Source organism: Lontra canadensis, unplaced genomic scaffold, assembly GCF_010015895.1.
Source record: "Lontra canadensis isolate GAN:19392208 unplaced genomic scaffold, GSC_riverotter_1.0 scaffold11, whole genome shotgun sequence".
Classification (NCBI taxonomy): Eukaryota; Metazoa; Chordata; class Mammalia; order Carnivora; family Mustelidae; genus Lontra; species Lontra canadensis.
In genome coordinates, this window is record NW_022631005.1 from 4,681,166 (window position 1) to 4,705,566 (window position 24,401).

Sequence of the window (24,401 nt, forward strand, 5' to 3'; positions counted from 1 at the left end):
GGGTTTTTCATATGAGGCCTTTATTTTTTTTTTTAAATCTAATTTATTTGAGAGAGAATGAGTAGGGGGGAAGGGCAGAGGAAGATGGTGAAGCAGACTCCCTGCTGATCAGGGAGCCCTGACACAGGGCTCCATGCTAAGACCCTGAGATTGTGACATGAGCCAAAGGCAGATGCTGAAGTGACTGAGCCACTCAAGCATCCTGATACATGGCCTTTATTATGTCAAGGTATGGTCCCTTTAAACCTATCTTGTTAAGGGTTTTTATTATGAATGGATATTGTACATTGCGGAATGCTTTTCTGCATCTATTGAAATTATCTTATGGTTTTTATCCTTCCTTTCATTGTTGTGATATATAACATTGATTGATTTCTGAATATTGAAGCACTCTTGCAACCCAGGAATAAATCCCACTTGACTTTGGTGAATGATTTTTTTGATACATTGTTGGATTTTGTTTGCTAAAATTTTGTTGAGGATTTTTGCACCTATGTTCATTAGAGATATTGGCCTTAGCTGTCTTTTTTTGTAGTGTCTTTATTTGGTTTTTGTATCAGGGCAATGCATATCTCGTAGAATGAATTTGGAAGTTTTCCTTCCTCTTCTAGTTTTTGGAATAGTTTGAGAAAAATAAGTATTAACTCTTCTTTATTTTTTTTTAATTTTATTTTTTCAGTGTTCCAAGATTCATTGTTTATGTACCACACCCAATGATCCATGCAATACGTGCCCTCCTTAACACCCACCACCAGATTCTTCTTTAAATGTTTGGTAGAATCCACCTGTGAAGCCATCTGGTGCTGGACCTTTGTTTGTTGGGTGTTTTTGATTACTGATTCAATTTAATTGCTGGTAATTGGTCTATCCAAATTTTCTATTTTTTCCTGAATCAATTTTGGGAGGTTATATGTTTCCAGGAATTCATCTATTTCTTCCAGGTTGTCTAACCCTTATTTTGCTCTTGATCTTAGGGTAAAGCATACAATCTTTTACCATCTAGTATGATGTTAGCTGTAGGCTTTTTGTAGTGCTTTTTATTAAACTGAGGTAATTTCTCTCTGCTCCAAACTTGCTGAGAGTTGTTTTTTTTTCTTTTTATCATAAACGGATGTTGAGTTTTCTCAAATTCTTTTACTTCACCAATTGATAAGATCATATGATTTTTTTCTTCTTCAGCTGTTGATATGATGTTGAACCAGTTTTACAATTCTGGACTAAATCCAATTTGGTCCTGGTGTAAAATTCTCTGTTACTGGATCCAGTTTGTTTATATTTTATTGAGAAACGTTAAGTTTAAGTTCATAAAAGATTAGTTTGTAGCTTTCTTTTTATATATTGTCTTTGTCTGATTTTGATAGCAGACTTACAGTAATCTCATAAAATAAGTTGGGGAGTGTTTTCTCCTCTTCTATTTTCTGGAAGAAATGTATAAAATTGGTGTTCTTTAAATGCTTAGCGCAATTCCTAGTAAAACCCTGTGGATCTAGAAATTTCTTTTTGGGAGCTTTATTATGCATTCCTCTAAGTTATGAAATTTCTTACTATAAGCTTATAATATTTGCTTATTATATATATATATTTTATTATTTTTTAAAAAGATTTTATTTATTTATTTGACAGAGAGAGAGATCACAAGTAGGCAGAGAGGCAGGCAGAAAGAGAGGGGAAAGCAGGCTCCCCGCTGAGCAGAGAGCCCAATGTGGGGCTTGATCCCAGGACCCTGCGATCATGACCTGAGCTGAAAGCAGAGGCTCAACCCACTGAGCCGCCCAGTTGCCCCTGCTTATTATATTTTAAATTGTGGCAAGTTCTATAGTGATATCACCTATATAATTTGTGTCTTCTTTCTCTTTAATCTTTGTCAGTCTTGCTAGAGGCTTACAAATTTCACTGATTTCTGCCCCCCCCCAAAGAACCAGCTTTTTGTTTCATTGATTTTTCTCTATTGTTTTCCTATTTTCAACCTCAGATATTTTTGCACTTGAACTTTATTATTTTCTTCCTTTTGCTTGGTTTGGGTTTATTTTTTCTCTTCTTTTCTATCTTCTCAGTGCAGAGACTTATTTATTGGAGACTTTTTCTTATTTGAAATATAAGCATTTAGTGATATAAATTTTCTCCTCAGTACTGTTTTAGTTACATCCCATTTATTTTGACATGTTATTTTCTATTTTCATCTAGTTCTTTGCATTTTTTCTTTCCTTTGAGCTTTGTTCTTTGATTCATGGGTTAAGAGATATGTTATTTTCTCCTTATGATCATAGACATACTGTAATTTTGCATTTGATATATGTAATATGGTATATGATCACAGTTCCTTTAAATGTGTTAAAGTTTCTCTTATGGCCTGGAATATGGCCTCTCAGTGAATGTTCCATGGGCATTTGAAAAAAAAACATATGTTCTACTGCTGTTGGATAGAGTTCTAAATAAATTAGTTAAATCTTGTTGGCTTATTATATTGTTTAGATCTTCTATATCCTTGATGAGTTTTTGGTCTAGTAATTCTTTCAGTTGCTGAGAGAGAATTGTTTAAGTCCTAAACTATAACTGATACATGAACATTTAGAATCATTATAACTTCCTTCTTCCTGATGGATTGGAACTTTTATCATAACATGACATCTTTCTTTGTCTCTAATAGTATTATTTGTTCTGTAGTCTGTCTTTTCAAATATTAATGTAGATATTCATGCCTTTTTTATTTTTATGACTGTTTGCATGGTATATTCTTTTCCATTCTTTCACTTTCAAAGTAAGTGAGTTTCTTGTTGGCAGTATATAACCGGGTCATTTTTTAAATCTACTTTGAAAATCTCTTGTTTTTTGATTGTTATATTTGGATCATTTACATGTAAGGTAATCATTAATACGTTATTACTTAAGTCTGACCTTTTATTATTTGTTCTCTGTTTCCTCTCGTTCTCATTTGTATGTTTATCTTTTCTTGTTCTGTGAGTTACTTGAAAGTTTTTGTAGTACTCCATCTTGATTTATACATATTCTTTTTGTGTATCTCTTCATAAAGTTTTCAGAGTAGTTGCTATGGGTATAACAATATACATACTTATCACAATCTCCTTGTACCACCATTTAAATACTTCAAATGAAGTACCAACACCTTACTACTATTTGGGTTCCTTGAAGTTCCCCACTTTTAAATATTATCGTTTTGAGTATCAGATGGTTATAATTTTTGTTTCAATCATTAAATATGATTTATAAAACTTAAGAGAAAAATGACAGTGTAAGGATTAATTTTATGTGTCAAACCTTGTCTAGGACATGGGATCCCCAGATATTTGGTTATTCTGTATTCTGTTTGGGTGTTTCTGTGAATTTGTTTTGGATGAATTCTGAATTTAAATTTATAGAATGAGTAAAGCAGATTGCTCTCCCTAATGTGGGTGAGCCTCATCAGTTGCAGGCCTGAATAGAACAAGAGTCCTCCTATTTTTCCAGAAGCTGAGATTTAAAGGTTTTGAATTCTAAGCTTAGTGAAAGAACTGCCACTGGTTATGGGTCAGTCACTTCTTATTCAGAGAAATGGCTTAAGCCCCAACCACCACCCTGTGGACCCAACTCCCACCTTTGCCAACCCCTACTCTATAATAAGGCTGACAGAGAAGAAGGAAAGTAGCCTCTGAAACTGACAGTTCTTGGGAAGGCTACCTCTACTACCACATCTTTTCTCCTTTGTGGGGAAAATGGAATAGAAAATGGGATACTATTTTCCTCTGTGTGTCAGTCTGCTAGGGCTGCTGTAACAAAAACACCACTAACTGAGTAAAGATATAGCAGTCACAGTTCTGTGGGCTGGCGGTCCAATATCAAGGTGTGGCAGGGTTGGTTCCTTCTGGGAACTCTGAGAGAAAGACTAGTTCCAAATCTCTCTCCTTGGTTTGTAAATGGCTGTCTTCTTCTTGTGTGTCTTTACATCATCTTTTCTTTTTGTGTGTCTGCACGTTTGAATTTCCCCTTTTTATAAGGATATCAGCCATGCTGAATTAGGGTCAACCTAATTCTAATGATTTTATTTTAACTTGATTTACTTTGCAAAGGCTTTGTTTATAAATAGGGTTACATTCTGAAGTACTGAGGATTAAGAATCCAACATAGCTCTTTCTGGGGCAGAATGGGGGGCATAATTCAGCCCCTAACATTCCCTAAAGCCAAGCAATGGGCAAAAAGGGAAGATTGGCATTTTGTTCCTTGATTGAGTGTCTACTTTGTCAGTTACCTTCCCAGTCTCCCCCATGCTACTTGAGCAGGAAGAGAAATGTGGAGGAACCCCTCACACCCCACTCCACTTGTACCTGCCCATGCCCAAGCAGCTCCAGGTTTTGGAGAGGAATGTTATTTGTCATATGTATTCTGTACATTCCCTCAAGCCTTAAGAGTTGATCAATACATAGATAAAAACAGTGGACACAATCTTGCCAGGAATGCTACAATGTGGGAGAAAGAGGCATAATAACTGAGGTATGGTCTTTGCTACAAAGTGGGGTAAATTGAGAGAGACAACGAAATCTCAGGGACATTTTAGTGGAGTTCTTCATCCACAGGCTCTGTCAGGAGAACTTGTGACCCAAAGACAACCAGAATAGCAACCTCCTACCAAGAATAGCCTTGAAACCTTGCCAAAGCTTTAAGATAAGGCCACTTCCACCCCTCCATCCTTCCATGGGCAGAAGGGCAAGCTGAAGTAGCGGAAGCTGAGAGCTAACTGCATCCCATCCTCTACGCTCAACTCCAGGTTCTATCTAGCCAAATCTTAATTTGGCTCTGACATGGATGTTTTTATAAATAGAGCTGAGTCATTTAAATCAAAGTCCCTCTGAATATACAAAAGTGAGAAGTTATGGGCTGAGAAAGTGTTAAGGGAACTGCTACCAGCAGGAAACAGGCATTTGAAAGATCAAAACTGAAGAAAGTGACTGGAAAAAATAAAACCACGTCAGTCTTGCTCCTCAGTGAGTTCAGACTAAACAGTAGAAAAGTGCACATGTATACATAGCACTAAGGTATATTTCACCTTACTTCCTGCTGTTTCTGTCATTAGGTAGTCTTCAGAAATACAATTTTTAATGACTCTGGTTTCTAACATTCATCTTATAAATGTACTTTAATATATTTAATCTTTCTTCCATTGGACATTCAGGATATACTTAATATTTTGGAGTTATAAATCATGTCATGATCATCCTTGTACATATATCTATGTCTAATCTCTATTTCAAAAAAAGAAAAAGACATTGTTATACCTACTTTTTTTTCAAATGGGAGGATTAATGTCAACCACTTTCAGAGATTAAGTGACTTACCTTCATTATATGCTAAACCCATCTTTTGACAATGGATAATTGACTATATTATCAGTGTATGAAAGTTGTCCTTTATAGTTAATGTACAACTTGAAAAGTTGACTCATTTTGTATCCATTTCCCCACATACTAATACTGCCTTATACTTAGATGATGAACTATATTTTACTTGTAGAATATATCCATAATAGTCTGTGTATGTCTTAACTAAATTTATGTCAACTAATTTCATTAGCATGGAGAAACTCATGAGTTGGGGTTTTACATGTCTATTTTCAAAACCTGTCAAAGTGGGATAGTTCACCATGATAGCAACAATTTGTGACCAAAAATACATTATAGAACACAGGTCTGAATTTAATCTGAGTGTTACTGCATGGCAAAAAATAGCAGCAAAGAAGTGACAAAGAATAATGGCTTCACTATTAACTAATTAAATATGGTTGGGATTCTAGATCTTCCATTCCTATGCCAAATAACCTGGACAAATTATTTTATCTCTGTGCTCCATTCCTAGTTTGTAAATTAGGGATAATCATAGTACCTACCTCAGGGTTGATGAAAGGATTTAAGGAGAAAGGACCAGAAAATGGCCCATAAAATATGATCAGTTAATGTTAGCTGCTAATCTCACTAATTAGAAATCACAGGTTAACGTCAATTGAGACATACATATTTGGGCTCTGACAGACACAATTCATACCTTTACCCAAGACTACTTGCTCTCTGATTCAGATATAAGACAATAAATCAGTTTTTAACCTGACACCAACTCTGTCTTACTATATAAATACCGATACAGTAATGTACCTGTGAATATTTACATTATCATTATAATAAAGACAAAAATGGAGAAGTAATTTTTCACTATTATAATGTGTATCTTACAACCTCAAAGTTCCTGTAAGTTCTTTCACAGCATGCCAAGTATTGACTGGGGAAAATAATTTAATGAAATTAAATCACGCACTGAGTAAAAAGCAGTGAAGTTTAGCCTGAACTATAAAAATTATTTCTTTACAACACAAACAATTTTCACTGGAGCTTAATATGGGTCATGGAATAACTTCACAAAACCAAAAGCCATGTAACAGCACCAAGTGAAATTCCAAGAAATGGCTGGACTAGGTCATTGCTCTCCACGGTGAAGCTTCATTATCAGAGTCTGCTAGATGCAACTTGGAGCTCTTCCACCACATCTAGAAGGAGGCTCAGTTTGATCTCCCACGTAAACCTGAGTAGGAGGCCCCCCTTTCTGTAGAAATCTTCACCACAGATCACAGTAAATTTCACATTCTCTTTAATTGCACCCTAGTGAAGATACCCAATGACCAGCAATGTGGAGGAGGAAGGGCTGTCTACGGAGAAGATAAAGAACTTGGAAGACTATCTCCCAGATTCAGGGCAGATGCAGGAAATGTGAAAATTCCCAAGCTTCTGCCTCTACCCGCCCACAGGACAGGGTGAGAGGTGAGAGGGGAGGCAAGTACATGCTTGCCATAGGGCCAGAGCTCAGAGGTAAGCCTTGTTGGTTTTGGCAATGCCTGCTCCTAATGTTAGAACACCATGGCACGCAGCTGCCAACTCCCTAAAAGACTATAACATGTCTAACACTCAAGATTAATGCTCCTTTCCTGCATCACAGGATGTTATAAATAAAGCTGTAGCTTTTTATATGCTCTCAAATAGTACACTACCCTATAGATGAAGGAAACCCAAGAAAGCCCAATTTTGCAGAGAAGGGGAACAAAAAACTGTCATCATTGATCTATTTCAAAATACATTAGGAAATGTTCACACACTATGGGAATACAAGTCTACAATCCAAGACACAATGTTGTGTGTATGTGTGTGTGTGTATTGTTTGAATCTAATATAATATATATGAATTTCTCATACAAGCACACACATACACAGAAATAACAAACAGCTCTTGGAATCTACTGTAGGGAAAAGAATACGTATTAATGTGGTGGAAGCTTTTTAGTGAAAGTTAGCTTTTTCTAAACCCTTCATTTTCTAGAACAGCAGCATTTCTCCCAGCAGCTCATGGAGCCTGGGGCCCTTGCACCTACCTGCGCTGGTGTTGGTGCTGGGGCTGGCCAGCAGCTGTCCTGAACCCTGAGCGGGCGGCGGGGGCTGCCCATCACTCAGCTGCTTTACCCGCTTGCGATGGGATTTGCCATTGTAATGGACTTGGGCCTGGGCTGCGGAGTTTAGCTGGATGTTGCACACCTCACAGAAGGAGAACAGAATTTTCTTTTTCTCTTTACTCAACTGGTCCTCAGGCCTGTCATTCTTTATCCCCTTTTCTTCATATCCCCGTAGAAAAGTTGCCATATTCATAATACCATCTTCAGGGTAATTGTTAGGGCTTAATGAGTACTTCATACCTGAAGAAAAAAAAAAGTACAGGTGTTTGAGAAATATATGCTTTCTGAATTTCTAGTAAGATTACACATTATTTTCACGATTTAGGATAAGCTATAAGTCTTCCAGCTACTCAGTGGACAATCTTTGAAGAAGTTATCAAAACTACCTGAGTAAATACGGTCTTCGAACATGTTTCCTCTGTCCGGAGTACTTCTTCCTTTATCCTCAACCCACCCTCCCTCTACCTCCCAATTCTTTTCCCCTTTCTAACTCCTACCTACCCTTTAGATCTCACCTGGAGTAACTACCCTGTCCAAGCAATCCACCTGACCTGGAGCCAAGGCGGATCCCGGGTGACGTGCTCCCAGTGTGCTCTAGGACTCCCTTCAGAGCATCCATCACCATAAGCATGTCATATGTATTTGTGCGAATTGGCTTACAAGTTTCTCTGATAGAGTATGAGCTCCATGAGGGCAGTACCCTCATTTCTGGATGTCCCTGGGGCCTAGACCTGTACTTTTTACATAATAGGCATTGAAATACCCACTGAAGGAAAGAATAAAGCTTATGAACCCAGAATTGTGAAAAAGGGTATGTATAGGCACAAAGTATATATAATACATGAGCATTTGCCAATAGACCTATGCCTTAACCTGGGGAGGAGGTGAATAACAAAGATCAAAACACAGTCTGTCTGCAACTTACATTAAGTTGTAGTCCAGAAGTCCCTTTATAAGTCAGCCAATGGGAAGTTGAACATATTTTCTTATAGTTGTAGTGAAACAAACTGTATTTAGGTTTCCAGATTAGCCCATAAATATCAATTTAATTTTTGATGGGGTTGAAATGCAGAACATCTGAAATAAAAAGTAAAAGAAATACAGTAAATGGTAAACTAGTAATTGAAAAATAGATAAAGAGTATAGCAGACTAAGATACAATTTTGTTTATTTTTAAGTGCTGATTTTTTTCATCAGTTAGATAAGAGTATGGTGCTCAATCATGACTCATTGAAGATTTTAAAGAAGACTTTTCAGTACCTCAAGAACCTTCACCTGATGAAGATGGCTTTGGCTTTTTACTTTCACAGTTCCACTTTAACATACGTAAATTTTAGATTTTATTTAATACCACTATTACCCGCATTTTTATACTTTATTAGAAAAACTCAAATTTTTCCTTCCTAAGGAGGAAAGTCACTTTCTTAGTCACACAGAACACTTTACCTCTGACACTTCTGGTCACCATATGTGTGGAGGTGTTTTTTCCCCAAACCCAGCAATTCCCTGTGACACCGGCTGGGTGTCCTTCACCGTAATTCAATTCTGATGCTGTGTATCCAAAGAGAGCATCAGATCCCCCAGGTTAAGGACTCAGTCCCACAAGACTACCTCCCCAACACACACACACACACACACACACACACACACACACTTCAGACACGTCTCAAGCCCAGCCTGTCACCTGTGCTTCTTCTGACCAACCCACAGAGGTTCCAACCACCCCCTCCTTAAGTTTGATCAATTTGTTAAGGTGACTATAGAACACAGGAAGAGTTTACTTATTATTTACCAGTTTATTAGTAAAAGGATATAATAGAGAATACAGATGAACATCCGAATGGAAGAGATGTGTAGAGCAAGGGATGGGGAAAGAGCGTGGAGTTTCCATGCCCTCTCTGGGTGTGTCACTCTCCCAGCACCTCCACATGTCCATGAACCTAGAAGCTCTCTGAACTCTGTTCATTTAGGATTTTTTGGAAGTTTCATCAAGTTAGCATGATTGATCATTTACTCCATTTTCAGCCCCTCTCCTTTTCAAGAGAATCAGGGGTAGGGCTGAAAAGTCCAAGCTCCTACTCATGGCTTGGTGGCCAGCCCTTTTGCAAGGACCACCCAGAAGCCCACCCAGAGTTGCCTCATTGGGACAAAAAGACATTCCTTTCACTCAAGAAATTACAAGTGTTTCAGGAGCCCTGTGTCAGGAACCAGGGTCAAAGACCAAATATTAGAACAAAAGATGTTCTTAGTGTTCTTATCACTCAGGAAATCATAAGGGTTTTAGGAAAAGCTCTGTACCAGAAACTGTGGACAGAGACCAAATATATTTTCTATTACCTCACACATACTTATCAATGTGATTATGGCAATGCTTTTGGTTCTCAACTAAAAAGACACTCTCCTACAAGAAAGAACAGAAAAATATTCATGCAATAATTGGGTGAAAACTAAGGGAAAAGGAGTATGCATGAGAAAGAATTGGCTGAGGTGAATAATACTGTGCCATGAGGGATGAAGAATTCAGATAAAGAAAGGATTATGGCTTGTGAGGGATTCTTGCCTATGGGGAAAACTCAAGAGATGGAAAGACATTTGGCTTTGAGCGGTTCTGTTGGCTCAAGTTGGCTGAGAGCTGTATGAGGAGAAAGGAGCAGCTACAGACTATTTCTCATTAGCGGTGTTCACTTGTTGAATGTTTAAAAATCAGAAAATGAGTTATAGCACAGGGCATGACCATAAAGATAGAGGTTGATTCTATGCATACAGTGTGCCAAGAAGAACTTCTTATTTATACCTGTACACTCTATTGCAAAGAGCCACTGTGCATCATACTGTAGGCTAAATCCTAACCTGCAGTGAGTTGTTAGAATAATGCTAATTTTGGGGTGCCTGAGTGGCTCAGTCAGTTAAGCATCTGCCTTTGTCTTAGTCATGATCCCGGGGTTCTGGGATCGAGCCCTGCGTTGGGCTTCCTGCTCAGTGGGCAATCTGCTTCTTCCTCTGCCCCTCTCCCTGCTCATGCTTTTTCTCTCTTACTCTATCTCTCTCAAATAAATAAATAAAATCTTTTAAAAAAAATAAAGAAGGGGTGCCTGGGTGGCTCAGTGGGTTAAGCCACTGCCTTCGGCTCAGGTCATGATCTCGGAGTCCTGGGATCGAGCCCCGCATCGGGCTCTCTGCTCAGCAGGGAGCCTGCTTCCTCCTGTCTCTCTGCCTGCCTCTCTGCCTGCTTGTGATCTCTCTGTCAAATAAATAAATAAAATCTTTAAAAAAAAATAAAAAAATAAAGAAAATTGCTAATTTTGATATGTAAATCCTATCTGTCCCATAAATATTTTATCCCGATGTCACCATTTTAAGGAACTCTATTTCACAAAATTTATTTTTAAATTTATTCAAATTATACATAAATCAGGTTTAAGCAAGTCCCATAGCTGAGTTGCAGAAAATAATTCTGTTATAATTAAAATGTGATTTAACTGCATATACATTAATATTTTTGCTTTTATTCCTTAAATCTAAAACATTATGGTATCACAAAGCTATTTTTCTCATAAAACTTTGGAAAATATCAGTGACAAATAAAAGTTATGTTCAAACATACTATACTTTATGTCCTCTCAAAATATTAAAATTCATCATAGGAATTATCTGAACTAATAGAGATAAATAATTTTAAAATGAGCTCATCATAAATATATTATGCCCTACCTAGAAAACTAATCCATTGTAAAACATGAGGAAAACCAATCATTTCTAACCCTTCAAGGCTAGGTCAGATACCAGCTCAATGAATCATTGAAATCTAAGTGTTATATTTCAACTCAAGCAACCAAAATCCTTGACTCAGCTGAGGACTGATGACACTTTCATTTGAAAATTTAACCCAACTTGGAGGTGGCTGGCCTTGCCCACGTTGTCAATTAACACACGATGTTTCACAGAAATAAGATCTACATCACAGTGTTCCATTTTAAACTTGAAATCTAAAAAATGACTTCTTTGTATTACCTTATAACAGATAAAACCAGCTTACTTGTGACTTTCTAATGGCCATCTGTCTTAGAAATATATTACATTTTAGACTTATTTAAAGATAAATATTTTATTTTTTAAATTTAATTTATTTGTGTGTGTGTATGTTCCAAAATTCATTGTTTATGCATATTTTAACTAGTAAGAAAGAAACCCTTAAAATGAAATGAATGGCCATTTTAGAATTCTCCTGTAAACTTCTTCAGAATACCAGCATCCTTTATAATCTTTATCCCTATTTTATTTTCTCCCAGAGTTACTCTCACTTACAGATGTTCCCCCAAGCCTCCAACACCACATCCATAGGCCACTCTAGGAAGGATGCATTGCCTAGCAGGCACCATGTCCCGAGTTATTAGTCCTAGCTCCAGCTTCACACTTTTCCCCTCTCGGGAAAAATACCTGCAGCTCCTGTTAAAAGCCACTTTCAACCAGAATAAATTTCATTCTAGAGGTTTTGAGAAGAAGACCCAGAGGTAGTAGAGAGGCAAGATATCAGAATCCCAACATTTAATTTTGGCCTGAGACCGTATAATTTCTAGGCTTATAATACGTATGGCAGTGATATTTATAATGTCAGTTTTCTGGCTAAGGGGAAGGTAACAGTGAGTTTAAGTGGAAGAAGAAAGAAAAATCTCACTTTCTATTTTGAAGTTTTGTTTTGTTTTGTTTTGTTTTGAACAGACTATCTTAAATTGCATGTTTCACTTGCATAGGACAGAAGGACCTTCAGGTGTATCCAATTTTAAACTGAGCAGTGGGCAGCATTCTGCTTTGGAATGCCATGCAAACATAGCAGGGAGTAAGAGAAGCCAGAGCTAGTTCAGGTATTCTATGCTCTTTTTGTATGATTTTAGTGGATTAGATAGCCAATCATTTAACAGCCAGGAAAGAATAAGGTATTTTGGAACAGATCAAGGAATGAGAAAGCTGGTCCCTGAGTTGCTGCTTTTGAGGGAAAGAACTGATAGGACAGCCAGTCACTATCTAAAGGAGTGACTTTTAAATGACTAGGATATGGTGTGTCAGGAAACTTTAATACTTGACTTTCTCTCAAGCCTGGTTCTCACCTGTGTAGTTATCCAATTGTTTTTTATAATAAGTCGAAAATTTATTATAATAATTACGATAAATCAGAAAACTGATTCAGAGGTAAAGATGTCTCCTTTAGGCACATGGAATGTACATCCCTTTACACAAAGTTGCCACAGCAGATAGAGAATATGAGAAGAGATTTCTTCACTTCTACGTCAGTATGAAAGACTCTGCCCACCCCATGGATTTATTATTTCATTTCCCAACTCAAGTCAACCAGTTTTATCCAATTCTTATTCATTCCTTAACCTATAACAACCTGGATGATAACCCTTTTCCAGATTTAGTCCTTCTCTTTGAAAAGTCACTATAAACACTGCCTAACTGCCAAATCTAAGTGAGTCCTCTCCTCACTCCTCATTTTTCTTGATGTCCTCATGATGCTCCTCTTGCCAGGGTTTCTTCTATCTCTGCATTCCTGAAGCACTCTCTTTGCATAGCAAGCCTGGAACCCAGCCCTTATAGCAACATTTTAATTATTTTTATTATTAGTATTATTATATTTATACAACTTTAGTTATTCACTCAAGTTTATTGACTATCTGGACAGAGGACTTGATGCTAGGGGAACAGTAGTGAACAGGGTAGATGAGATGTCAGCTTGAAGGGACTCTGTAGTCTAATGAGAAATACAGAAGAGAAAATAGGAAACTACAACCAAATGTGATAAAGTCTGTGGAAAAGTCTACAGTTTCCTTCCTTGCTAGATTTCAGGTTCCTTTAGGATAAGAACAGTGCTTTGTCTTTGTATCCTCAGCATCTAAGACTATGTTTAGTACAAAGTGGGCCTCAATAAATATTTGAATAAATGAATGCATTGTTTATGTGTGTGGTGTGTAGCACAGGTTGTGAACACAGTAACCAAGGTCAATGTTTTCCCATAATTTCAGTTTATAGGTGGGCTGAGTACATAGCTGTTTACATCTTGAGATTTCCAAAATAGCAATAACCATGCATTCCCAAAAGGAAAAAAAAAAAAATACAACCACTCATTTGCAAACTAAAATCCCAATTATTTAGGCAAACTCCTCATCCTTTAACTGAAAACAAAATTTAAAGTTCAAATTCTCCTGGGGAGCAGGTCATATACTAACATAAGCACACTTGTACTAACATCCATATGACCTCTGCTCGCTCCTCAACTTTTGGAGAGAATGGAGCACTGGGTATAGAGGAAAGGGTTGGGCAAGATAGAAACACACAAATTGGGAAGACTCAGGACTCTGACACTGATTCTCACCCAGTTCACTATGTTGCCAATGTCTGTCCCTGACTTCTAAACTTTTATTTTAAAGGATGATAAAAAATAGCCAAGTTCTTGGGCACCAGACTACAAACAACACACTTCCCCCAAGAATAAGAGTTTCAGGGAAGATTAAGAGGTCAGCAGTAGGAGTGCCTGGGTGGCTCACTGGGTAGGGCCTCTGCCTTCAGCTTGGGTCGTGGTCTCAGGGTCCTGGGATTGGGCCTGCATCGGGCTCTCTGCTTGGCAGGGAGCCTGCTTCCCCACTCCCTCTCTGCCTACTTGTGATCTCTCTCTCTCTCTCTGTCAAATAAACAAATACAATCTTTAAAAAAAAAAAAAAAAAGAGTCAGCAGTATAAATGTGCATTTTGTGAAATATTTTACTATTTCATAATAGGATCCAGATACGGAAGGCTATAATGAGTTCAATTCAACTAGGCAATTATTTATTAAACATTGACTATATACAACACACTATCTTTTGGCCCTATGGCGGCCAAAAGAATGAATAAAATAAAGAGCTTAAAATAAACCAGAAGAAGCAATCCCTCTGCTGCTCATTGTTCGTGAGAGTGACTGTGGAGATTCTTTGCATAACAGTTCCCAGAGTACTCAGCATACTTATACAGCATGTTAGCTTTATTACATTGGATTGAAATTACTGTTTAGTTTTCTATTTTACTAGACAGTTCATCAGTATCAGATTTTTTTTTTTCTGATCACCTACTGGCACTTTGCTGAGTGTTAGTGAAGCAGATTGTAATGCGGTATCCTGGCCTAATGTGAATCCCAAGATATTTTGACACTAATTACTGAGTAAAAAAAACTGACATTTAAATGCTTCTTGCAGTTTGTTTCCCTTGAGAAAAAGATTTGAATTCAGTTTTGGGGGAGCACTACTCCTTTGTTTCAGAAAACATCCTGGAAGATCTTTTGATCTTCTGAGTATGTGAATATGTGTAGGTAAACCATGCACTCTGTTCTATAATGGAGACTGCAGATAATAAGGCTCCAAAGACCTTAATCTGCTTTTCATAATCATATAAAAGGTTGTCTTCATTGTGGCACAGCTGCATCTCTGCAAGTTATCTTTTTTTTCACAGAATATTTCTTTCGTATAAATGGATTTAAATTGTATTATCTCTGAAAGTGTTTTGGTTAGACACTAGGAGATGAATGTGTTTTCTTGTTCAAGCAAAAAACCACCAGAGATCAGTGGAGACTGGAAGCCACAGGAAGGATGTGAATGCATCTTACCTTAGACAGAAGAATGGCCTGGGATTGCTGAAGCTCAAATTGGATTATCCTGTATAAGTCCCATATTGGGGGTCATTCCAGATTAATAAACTCAACTTTGGGGAAAGTACTGTTGTTCTGAATTATCTTTGGAGCTAAAGAAAGACCACACCTCTCTGGATGGGTATAGTGTTACCACAAAAGGAAGAGACATTCCCATTGTCAGTCTTACCAAAAGATTTAGAGTGGCAAGATGTAGACACGGAGAGGGATGAGCTTGTGATTGTCTCTGGGCCTGGGGAACAAGGGACCTGTAATCCAGGTATGAGAGACGTGTTCCAGGCATTCCCTCTATTAGGAGGTAAACTGATCCCTGAAACAGATAGATAGGCCTGAGATTGGACAGAGAAGATTCTGCATAATAGAGAATGCTTACAGAGGGCTTTAGTCTACAAACTCACAGAACCTCGGTATCTAATAACAACTGTGTGATTCCCTGATTTTCCTTTTTTTTTTTTAAACCCAAAGCTATTAGTAAAATCATGCAAATATCACAGCTAATCTTTCTACTACGTTAGGGAATTGTACAAGAGCCTGGAATGGCCCCTGGGATAAAACCATACATCATAGACTGCAGCACAGTGCTAAAGGATATTAGTGACTGGCAAAAAAAAAAAAAAAAGTTGTGGCTCAGAACGAGACAGTTACTTAAGATGTTGAAAAACTACTGCTACAAGATTTTAGGGATTCAAAAAATTATGTAAGAAGGACAAGTTGGTAAAATATTGAAATTCTTGCATCAAGTAGGGTAGAGATTTGAAATATTTTGAACTAGGTAATGTGATGCGTAAATAGGGTAGGACATTTGAGTTACCTAAATGTAAATAAAACAAGGTTGTTTTGTTCTAATTCATTATGATAGATTCTAAATCTTGGCTTTAAGAGGGCTAAATAGTTGAAAGACTATGTAGACCAATGTCTTTTCTGGCACCTTTGATGTTCTGAGTGGTCCCAATTACCATCATATACATATCAATAAATAACAGTAATAAGAATTATATTCTTTTCTGTCAGAATATCAATTTCAAATATATATATGCATTTCAGATAATGCCAGGATTGAAAATATCCTTGTTTGCTTAAATACATTGAGATTCTATCAGTAGAAGGAAAAATGCATGTTTCTTATTGCAAGGACAAAATGTTGTCATAATGTTAATTATGAAAGCTATTAATATTAGATTAAAAATACTAAAAATTTTCAATTAGTTATATAGAGAAACTGACTGACAACTAAACCTAGCACTACCTATAGAGCTATAGAGGAAACATGCTTATTTTGAGGTACAAATATTTAAAAACAGTTTAACAATGTTGTGATAAAAATCAGATCAGAATTCTAATCTCTGTAGAACTCTGTGGTGTACTAACTTTCATGATATTACACAAATAACCTTGAAGCACTATATTTAGTTTTTATTTCTTAATTCAATTAGGACATGAACCTGTCTACAAAAAAAGAAAATCCTATTTGGGAATTCTCTTCATCTTCTGAGAATGAAGTAAATGCAAAAGGCTAGTTTTGCTACCTCAAAATTATTACCTCCAAGAGAAATGATTAAATAATACTTAAACTCATAATATATAATTTTCTGTTTCCCTATCTCAAAAGTTATTTTTAGGGCACCTGGGTGGCTCAGTGGGTTAAAGCCTCTGCCTTCGGGTCAGGTCATGATCCCAGTGTCCTGGGATCAAGCCCCGCATTGGGCTCTCTGTTCAGCGGGGAGCCTGCATCCTCCTCTCTGCCTGTCTTGCTGCCTACTTATGATCTCTACCTGTTAAATTAAAAAAATATATATATTTTTACTGATGTATTAGGTTTTAGCCTTAGGCTATTATTGACTGTAATTCTTGGCTTTAAAAAGATACATAAGGTATACCTTTATCCATAAGAGAGGACAATGCTTGTTGAGCTATGCAGTCTTCTTTACAGTGAGGAAGTCTGGAGTCCATTTGTCCTGTGCCCTACCTAAGTCAGCAGCAGTCAGGTGAGAAAACTTCAAAACATAAAAACCTAGGCAAGGGTAGATGTTGCAGCCCTAGTCTTCCTACAGCATTGCCAGGGCAGGAGTGAGACCTTGAACACTATCCAGAGCAAGCCTGGAAGACATTCCAGCAGTCAACAGCTGAATCGTTATGTGAAGCAAGAACAAGCTTTCCTGGTTCCTTGAGGGACCTGTTATTGCATCGTCCCGGGCATGGAAGAAAATGCAGCCCTTTAGTAGATGGCTCCACCCAAGCCAGATCCATCCATCAAGGACAGATCTCAGTTCACTGAATTCTTAGATAATCTTAAAAAGTTTACAAATAAGAACGGCATTTTTGGGGTTTTGCTACATGGAAAATTATAGTTAAAGAGACCATATCACACAGTTTAGTTTTAGTTCCAGTCATAATCTCTTTATATACCATCTAGGTACATTTTTACATATACTGGATTTTTTTTACTCATTTTAAATATGATGTATCATTCTAGAAATTTGGGGAACTATAAAGAGCAGAGAAACATTGGAGGAAAATCCTCCATGTTCCCACTATTCAAAGTTAGCCACATTTTATTTATTTCTTTTTTTTTAAGATTTTATTTATTTATTTGAGAGAGAGCATAAGTGGAGGGAGGGCAGAGGGAGAGGGAGAAACAGACTCCCTGCTGAGCAGGGACCCTGATTCCAGACTCAATCCCAGGACTCTAGGATCACGACCTGAGCCAAAGGCAGCCACTTAACCAATTGAGCACCCAGGTGCCTCTCACATTTTGTTTATTTCTAGTCTTTTTAAGTGTACATACTATTCTCACAGAATTCTGGTTAAACAGTACATACTTGATAAGAGCTCAATTATATGAAAACATCATTTCTGAGCTCTTAAATTGATTATATTTACCTGCAATTTGATGAACAAGATGCCAATTTTCACCTTCTGATATGAATCAAATGTAACTATAACAAGGTGTTCTAAAGAAGAGAAACAGTGACGTGAATACCTTTAATAGGGAATAACCTCAACTGCTGGGAGCAATTAAAAATAAAATAGGCTGTTTGGACAATCAAAAAAGATCAAGACACAACAAAAAGCTAGGACAGGACTGAATAATAAAGTTGAACTACACAAGGCTTCTACTTCCAAAACTGGAAGAAGTGGTTGTCTTATCTAATGCATAGAAACCAACACAGAATGTCAGGCAAAATGAAGAAACAGAGGAACACGTTCCAAACAAAAGAACAAGGTAAACCCCCCCAAAAAAATTTTTAATGAAGTAGAGATAAATATTTAACTTGATACAGAGTTCCAAATAATGGCCACAGAGACACTCACTGAATTCAGAAGAACAGATGAACACAGTGAAAACTTCAACAAAGGGGCAGAAAATATTGAAAAGTTCCAAGAGAAAAAATGAAATTAAAGAATACAATAACTAAACTGAAAAATATACCAGAGGGTTTCAGCAGGAGACTAGATGAAGCAGAAGAAAAGATCAGTGAACTCAAAGACAGAGCAGAGGAACTTACCCATCAGGGAAGCAAAAATAAAAAAAGAACAAAAGTAAGTAAAAATAGCTTAAAGGACTTATTGGAAAACATCAAACTGACTAACATTTGCATTACAACAGTGCCAGAAGAAGAAGAAGAAGAGAGAGATAAAGAGGCAGAAAACTTATCTGAAGAAATAATGGCTTGAAATTTCCCTAACCTGGAAAAGAAACAGATATTCAGATCTGGGAGGCCTAGAGAGTTTCAAAAAAGATGAATCCAAAGCAATCCACACCAAAACACACTTAATTAAAACATCAAAAGTTAAAGACAAGAAGAGAATCTTAAAAGTAGCAAGAAAAAGAAAAAAAAAAAAACAAAACAGCTTGTTTCATACAAGGGAATCTCCTTAAGACTCTAAGCAGATTTTTCAGCATAAACTTTGCAGGCCAGAAGAGAGTAGCATGATACCTTCAAAATGCTGAAAGAAAAAAAATCTAATCAAGAATACCCCATCCAGCAATGTTACTCAGGACTAGTAGGATAGAAGAGTTTTCTAGAGTTTTCTAAGCAAAAACTAAAGGATTTCGTCATCACTAAACTGGCCTTAAAAGAAAAGTTAAAAGGACTTCTTCAAGCTGAAAAGTAGGGGCACGAATTAGTAACAAGAAAATACATGAAAGTATACATCTCACTGGCAAAGGAAAAATATCTTAAAGGTAGTAGATTAATCACTTATAAAGTCAGTATGAAGCCAAAAGACAAAAGTCTTAAAGGCCATGATGATGAACCATTCTCCTCCTCAACTTCCTGAAATGGACTACAACTTGGAGACCATTCCTGTTTAATCTTATCAGAGACAGGAGGACCAGTCCACCCAGCTTTCCTTTTTGTGCTGTGACTCTAGAGGAGCAGAACACACATTCAGTAAATAACTGCAATCCAGCTTCTCCAGTCAACTTCTTTTCTTTACTTCATCTACAAAATGTGGATACTAGAAGTTTATCTACATCACCATTCTGAAGCTGAAATCCAAATTGCCTGTGGAACTCTGAGCAACTGTTAGATAAAGGAATGGCACTGTAATTAATTCTTGGAACCAAGCTTGGGTATCATTTCTCATTTGTCCTTTCAAAAGTCAAAAGAGTTATATTAGTTGAGCAGTATGTACAACGTTTTAACATCTGTGGTTATTTAATAATAGAATAAAAAGTTTCCTATAAGGATTCCAGCCCTGATTACTTTTTCACACTAGGAAGTGTAGCTTTTGAGAGTAATGTGATTTTCATTCTTTTCTTCTGTTACAGTATTTTAAAACTTGGTCTGGAATAATTGAAAATGCAATAGTCTAGTGGGCACACACACATAACAATGCACTTAGGTAACTGTTAATATGGAGACATCAGTGGCTTTGTAGTCAATACCTTCTATGGTTAATTTTAACTGGTCCTTAGGCAGGTTCTTATCTTCCCCTTGTAGTTATCCTATTGTGAGGTACTGTCACTAATAGGGAACAAAGATAGATATAGACAAGGGATTGTATTCTATTGGGTCAAAGCACACAGCAAGTGTACTGTACTTAAGAGTAATGTGAGAAGAAAATAGCAATTCTCAAGGCTCCTTTAAGAATTTAGAACACCAGGTCAAGATTTGAAGCTGACAGTTTCAGTGGGTGTGATAGGGCTTCCAGGCAATGACCCCAGAAGCCCTGTTGGGCAAATTAATCCCAAAGGTACCACAGACAGAAGATGACCCAATTACCGAGAAGAAGGTCAGGTATATAAAAGACAATGATGAGAACAGGCCACAAGGACTCAAATATCAGAACAACTGAGATTGTCAGATTTTTATTATAAGTCAAAATCAGAAACTTCTCAGAGAGAAAAAAATAAAATGCCTTATTGAAAATCAGTGTCCTGATACTCCTGGGGGTAAGAACAGCCTTGCAGGTTTCAAAAGAAAGAAGAACGTCCATGTTCATTATGTCATCACTCCACTGCTAGGTGGAACTGATATGAAATAGAGAAGGCAGGTGAAGGTGACCCAAGAAAGGGATGTGCAGACTAAGAGTCTGATAACAAGTATCTTGATTTTGTTGAATTTTTTTATTTATTGCCTCTTCTAACTGTTCTTTCCATATTGATTTTCTTTTAAATGGTCTTTGTCCTATTAAAATTAATCTTAAAAACTGTTCTTTGACAAATATCTGCACTGCTTCTGATGTTCCATTTAATGATATTTAAAGTATTTATTTTCTTACTATCCCCTCTTCCCTCTCCCTGCAAAGGAAATTACTGACTCTGACTTAATTCTATCATAGGAGAAAAGTGGAAAGATAAAGAAAACCAAATTTATTTGTTGTCACTAAGCAAAATTGCTAAATTTACTCTATAAACTGTTCATGAAGCATATTCCCCCAACTATTTTTAGACAGTTTCTTAATTTCAAAATTATGAAGTTGTTTGTTAAAATCACTCCGATTTACATTCAGAAAAGACTTAGAAAAAGAGCAGCCTGTATGCAATTTGTTTAGTCACCCAAATCTTTACCTACTGGTAACCAAAGTGGACTTTGGACCAATTTCATGTTTTCAAATGCATAAGTGGGTAGAAGGTGTTTTTGCTTTATCAGTTGCTGGCAGTCAACCCTCCTAAGTACGTAGGGATTGTGGTGAAAGTGACAGGCAAGATGGGGCAGTGCATGGTAGGTTTCAACTACTTGGGCTAGACTAGATTTGTTAGTTTGAATTCTTGGAACACTACATTTACTTCAACAAGAAAAATTAATATAGGATTGGGGCGCCTAGGTGGCTCAGTGGGTTAAAGCCTCTGCCTTCGGCTCAGGTCATGATCCCAGGGCTCTGGGATCGAGCCCCGCGTTGGTCTCTCTGCTCAGAGGGGAGTCTGCTTCCTCCTCTCTCTCTCTCTCTCTCTCTGCCTGCCTCTCTGCCTGCTTGTGATCTCTGTCTATCAAATAAATAAATAAAATCTTTTAAAAAACCAATATAAGATTATAACACCAAGAAAAATTAAGGAAGAACCTCAAGCAATTTGAAAGGGACCATCTTTAAATCACAAATGTCTGTCTGTTCAAAAAAATGCATTGAAACACCTATCAAGTCCTTCTTTCTTTCTCTCTCCTCTCACCTCAAAGACCCAGATGAGGAATGTACAAAAGTAGTAAACTCATTCAAAGTATATTGGGGTAATTTTAGAAGGACTTATGCCAAACACACAAGAATGTTTGCCTATTGGGGATGAGAGAGGAAGAAATGGGAATAGAGGAAAATAAATAAATCCAAGAAAGCAGTCTCTCATGAACAAGTGATGAGTGTTAACATGCCATGACTTGAGGAGAGTAATTAACTCAACCCTCTATATCTAAGATTAGAACAAAGGTTAAAAAACAATTTTTGTTTTGTAATTACTCTGTGATGATGAATAATGAGGTATTATGTCCCATGACAACAGGCTTATCAAAGATTCTTGAGTAGATCCAAGAGGGGCATTCAAGAGCTTAGTCTGGTTATGAGGATTGAGAAGGAAAGAAAATTTCCTGTAAGGCTGTTAACTGTGGATCTAAGTAAGCTTCTCCCATCCTTACAGTGACTGGACAAGATTGAAAAGAAACTCTATTTGCTTTGCAAGAATGTCCCTCTTTTGCCTTCTCATAAATTGCTTTTCTGGTCTCCTATGCTTCCTTCAGAACCTATCTCTAAATTATTTCACATTAAGTTGTTACTGACTGATGTAGACCTCTTTGTCAGAAATAAATGAACCTCCAATACAACTGTGTTTAATAGAGACACACAACAAAATCACTCAGGGAGCTTTTACCAAAATCCGTATGTCCCAGCTCTACCTCTGTAGACTCTGATTCAGTAAACTTGCATTTATGTAGCAGTAGAACAGAAAAGAAAGAAGTAAAATATTTCTTAGAATCCTAGGAAACTTATGTGTTCAGCTGATCCTGAGGATTTATCCAGGGATATCTCTCCACTTCCTAGTCTTACCACATCAGTTCTAAAGACTTCTAAGCCATTTGCCTACAGGGAACAGGAGACCAGTACTACTCCTAATTGTACCACTCACCTGCTTCTCAACCTAACCAATTCCCCAGCATCATGTGGAAGAAAGTGTCAGCTCTGTCAGTCACTTGATAGTTAAGAAATCACTTGTCTATCTGGACATCAAATTCTTTTTTCATAAAGGGAGGAGAGTAAACTGGATGACCTCTTAAATTCCTCTCTGTTCTAAAATTCCAGAAGTTTATATGGCTTCATTTTTGTTTGTTGTTTATTTGCTTTTTGTATAGGGGGAAATTATAATGTCTGACTTGATTTTTCGTCAAAATTTTATTGCCTGCTCTGATCCTTCTGATCTAAGGCTCATCCTTAACAGAGAACCCAACAATTGCTGCCGCCAGTTTCAGGTTTGCGTAGAGAATCTTCCCTCTCATCTCACTTGGTGATTGAGTGGGAGGCAGTAGGCAATATTTCAAAATGCAAACTGACATTTAATTATATAAAAATATCCTTCCATGATCACTTCTCTTGCCAGGCTGATTCTGATCTACTTGAACATTTCTCCTTTTTTGTTGACTCCTAGTTTTCCAGTTCTTATTGAGAATAATCGGAAATGGGCCTCCAACATTAGATTTATAGACTTGCTACTTCTTCCTCTATGTAATAGAATTTTAAGGTGACACTGTGTTTGCAAAATGATGTCTCTTTCTGATACTCACTGGAACCCCTCATATCTACACTGACAGTCTCAAAATGTGGGTACTTCCCAGTAATATTTTTAAAAATGGAGTATTTGTACAAATGTCACTTAAAAGCATAAGTGGAAATTCTGGCGCAAAAAAAGGAAACAGACCATTCTGTCTTAACTAATTAAACACCAAAATGATTCACCATGGAGATAAGTCAGCCAGGACTACAGTAAGGCAAGGGAGACTTGTCTCAGGTATGGAATTTAAGGGGGCACCAAAAATCTCCATAATTAAAATAAAAATGTATTAAAGCAGTATTTTAGATCAGTAACAGTACCATGGGAAGCCATATTTGAACCTGACACAAAAGGGAAAAAAATTTAATGATCTTATCTTTATTTAAAATTTTACTGTTTTGCTCATAGTGGATTTAATTGAATTTGATATTTTTGATATATTAAAATATTATTTATATTGATTATGAAACTGAAGGCATCCTTTTAAGGCTTTAAAGTTTGTGCCCAAGGCAAGTTCTTTCTTCACTTCACCTACGTTCTAGCCCTGAAATAACTTACCTTCTGTTATAAGCTACACACGAATATTAATGCATACTATTTTTCATAAACAGGGTCCCCTACAATAACTCTAATGATTTCTATTACAGTTACCATTTGTGTATGTGCCTTTTCTAAGTGATTGATACCATTTTAATAATTTATTCTAAGCAGTGACTGGAGAAGTAGGCAATTTTCTTTTTACATCAAAGAAAAATGAGACTCTGAAAGGTGAAAATAACTTGACAAGGGGTATACCTCATGTACGTTGCACTGTTAAATGAGATCAAGAGGGGGAGAGAGAGAGTAGGAGAGGGAAAGAAAGGGAAGAAAAGAGGAGGATGAATACACATCCCAGGGATTTTTCAAACTGAAAGTATACAGACTCATCTGGTAAATTTGTTTAAAATGTAGATTCTCAGGCTGACCCATATACGTTTGAATTAAATAAGACCTAGGGTAACTCTGAGAATCTGCATTTTAAGTGATTCCTGATGCAGGTGTTTTAGGGAC

General features: G+C 37.0%; 1 protein-coding gene across 7 annotated transcripts in view; it reads right to left on the minus strand.

Annotated features, from left to right (window-relative positions):
- ZNF385B (zinc finger protein 385B) overlaps positions 1-24,401 on the minus strand; it is a 388,138-nt gene that overhangs the window by 295,486 nt on the left and 68,251 nt on the right. For 5 of the 7 annotated variants that reach the window (XM_032856028.1, XM_032856027.1, XM_032856030.1 and 2 more), the window contains exons 2-3: positions 8,406-8,557; positions 7,403-7,720 (exon numbers count right to left, since the gene is read on the minus strand). In XM_032856028.1, the coding sequence (XP_032711919.1) occupies positions 7,403-7,718 (316 nt within the window). In that variant the 5' untranslated portion in view covers positions 7,719-7,720; positions 8,406-8,557. Of the gene's footprint in view, positions 1-7,402; positions 7,721-8,405; positions 8,558-24,401 lie in introns of those variants that run through there. The other 2 variants (XM_032856042.1, XM_032856036.1) reach the window with 2 other exon arrangements.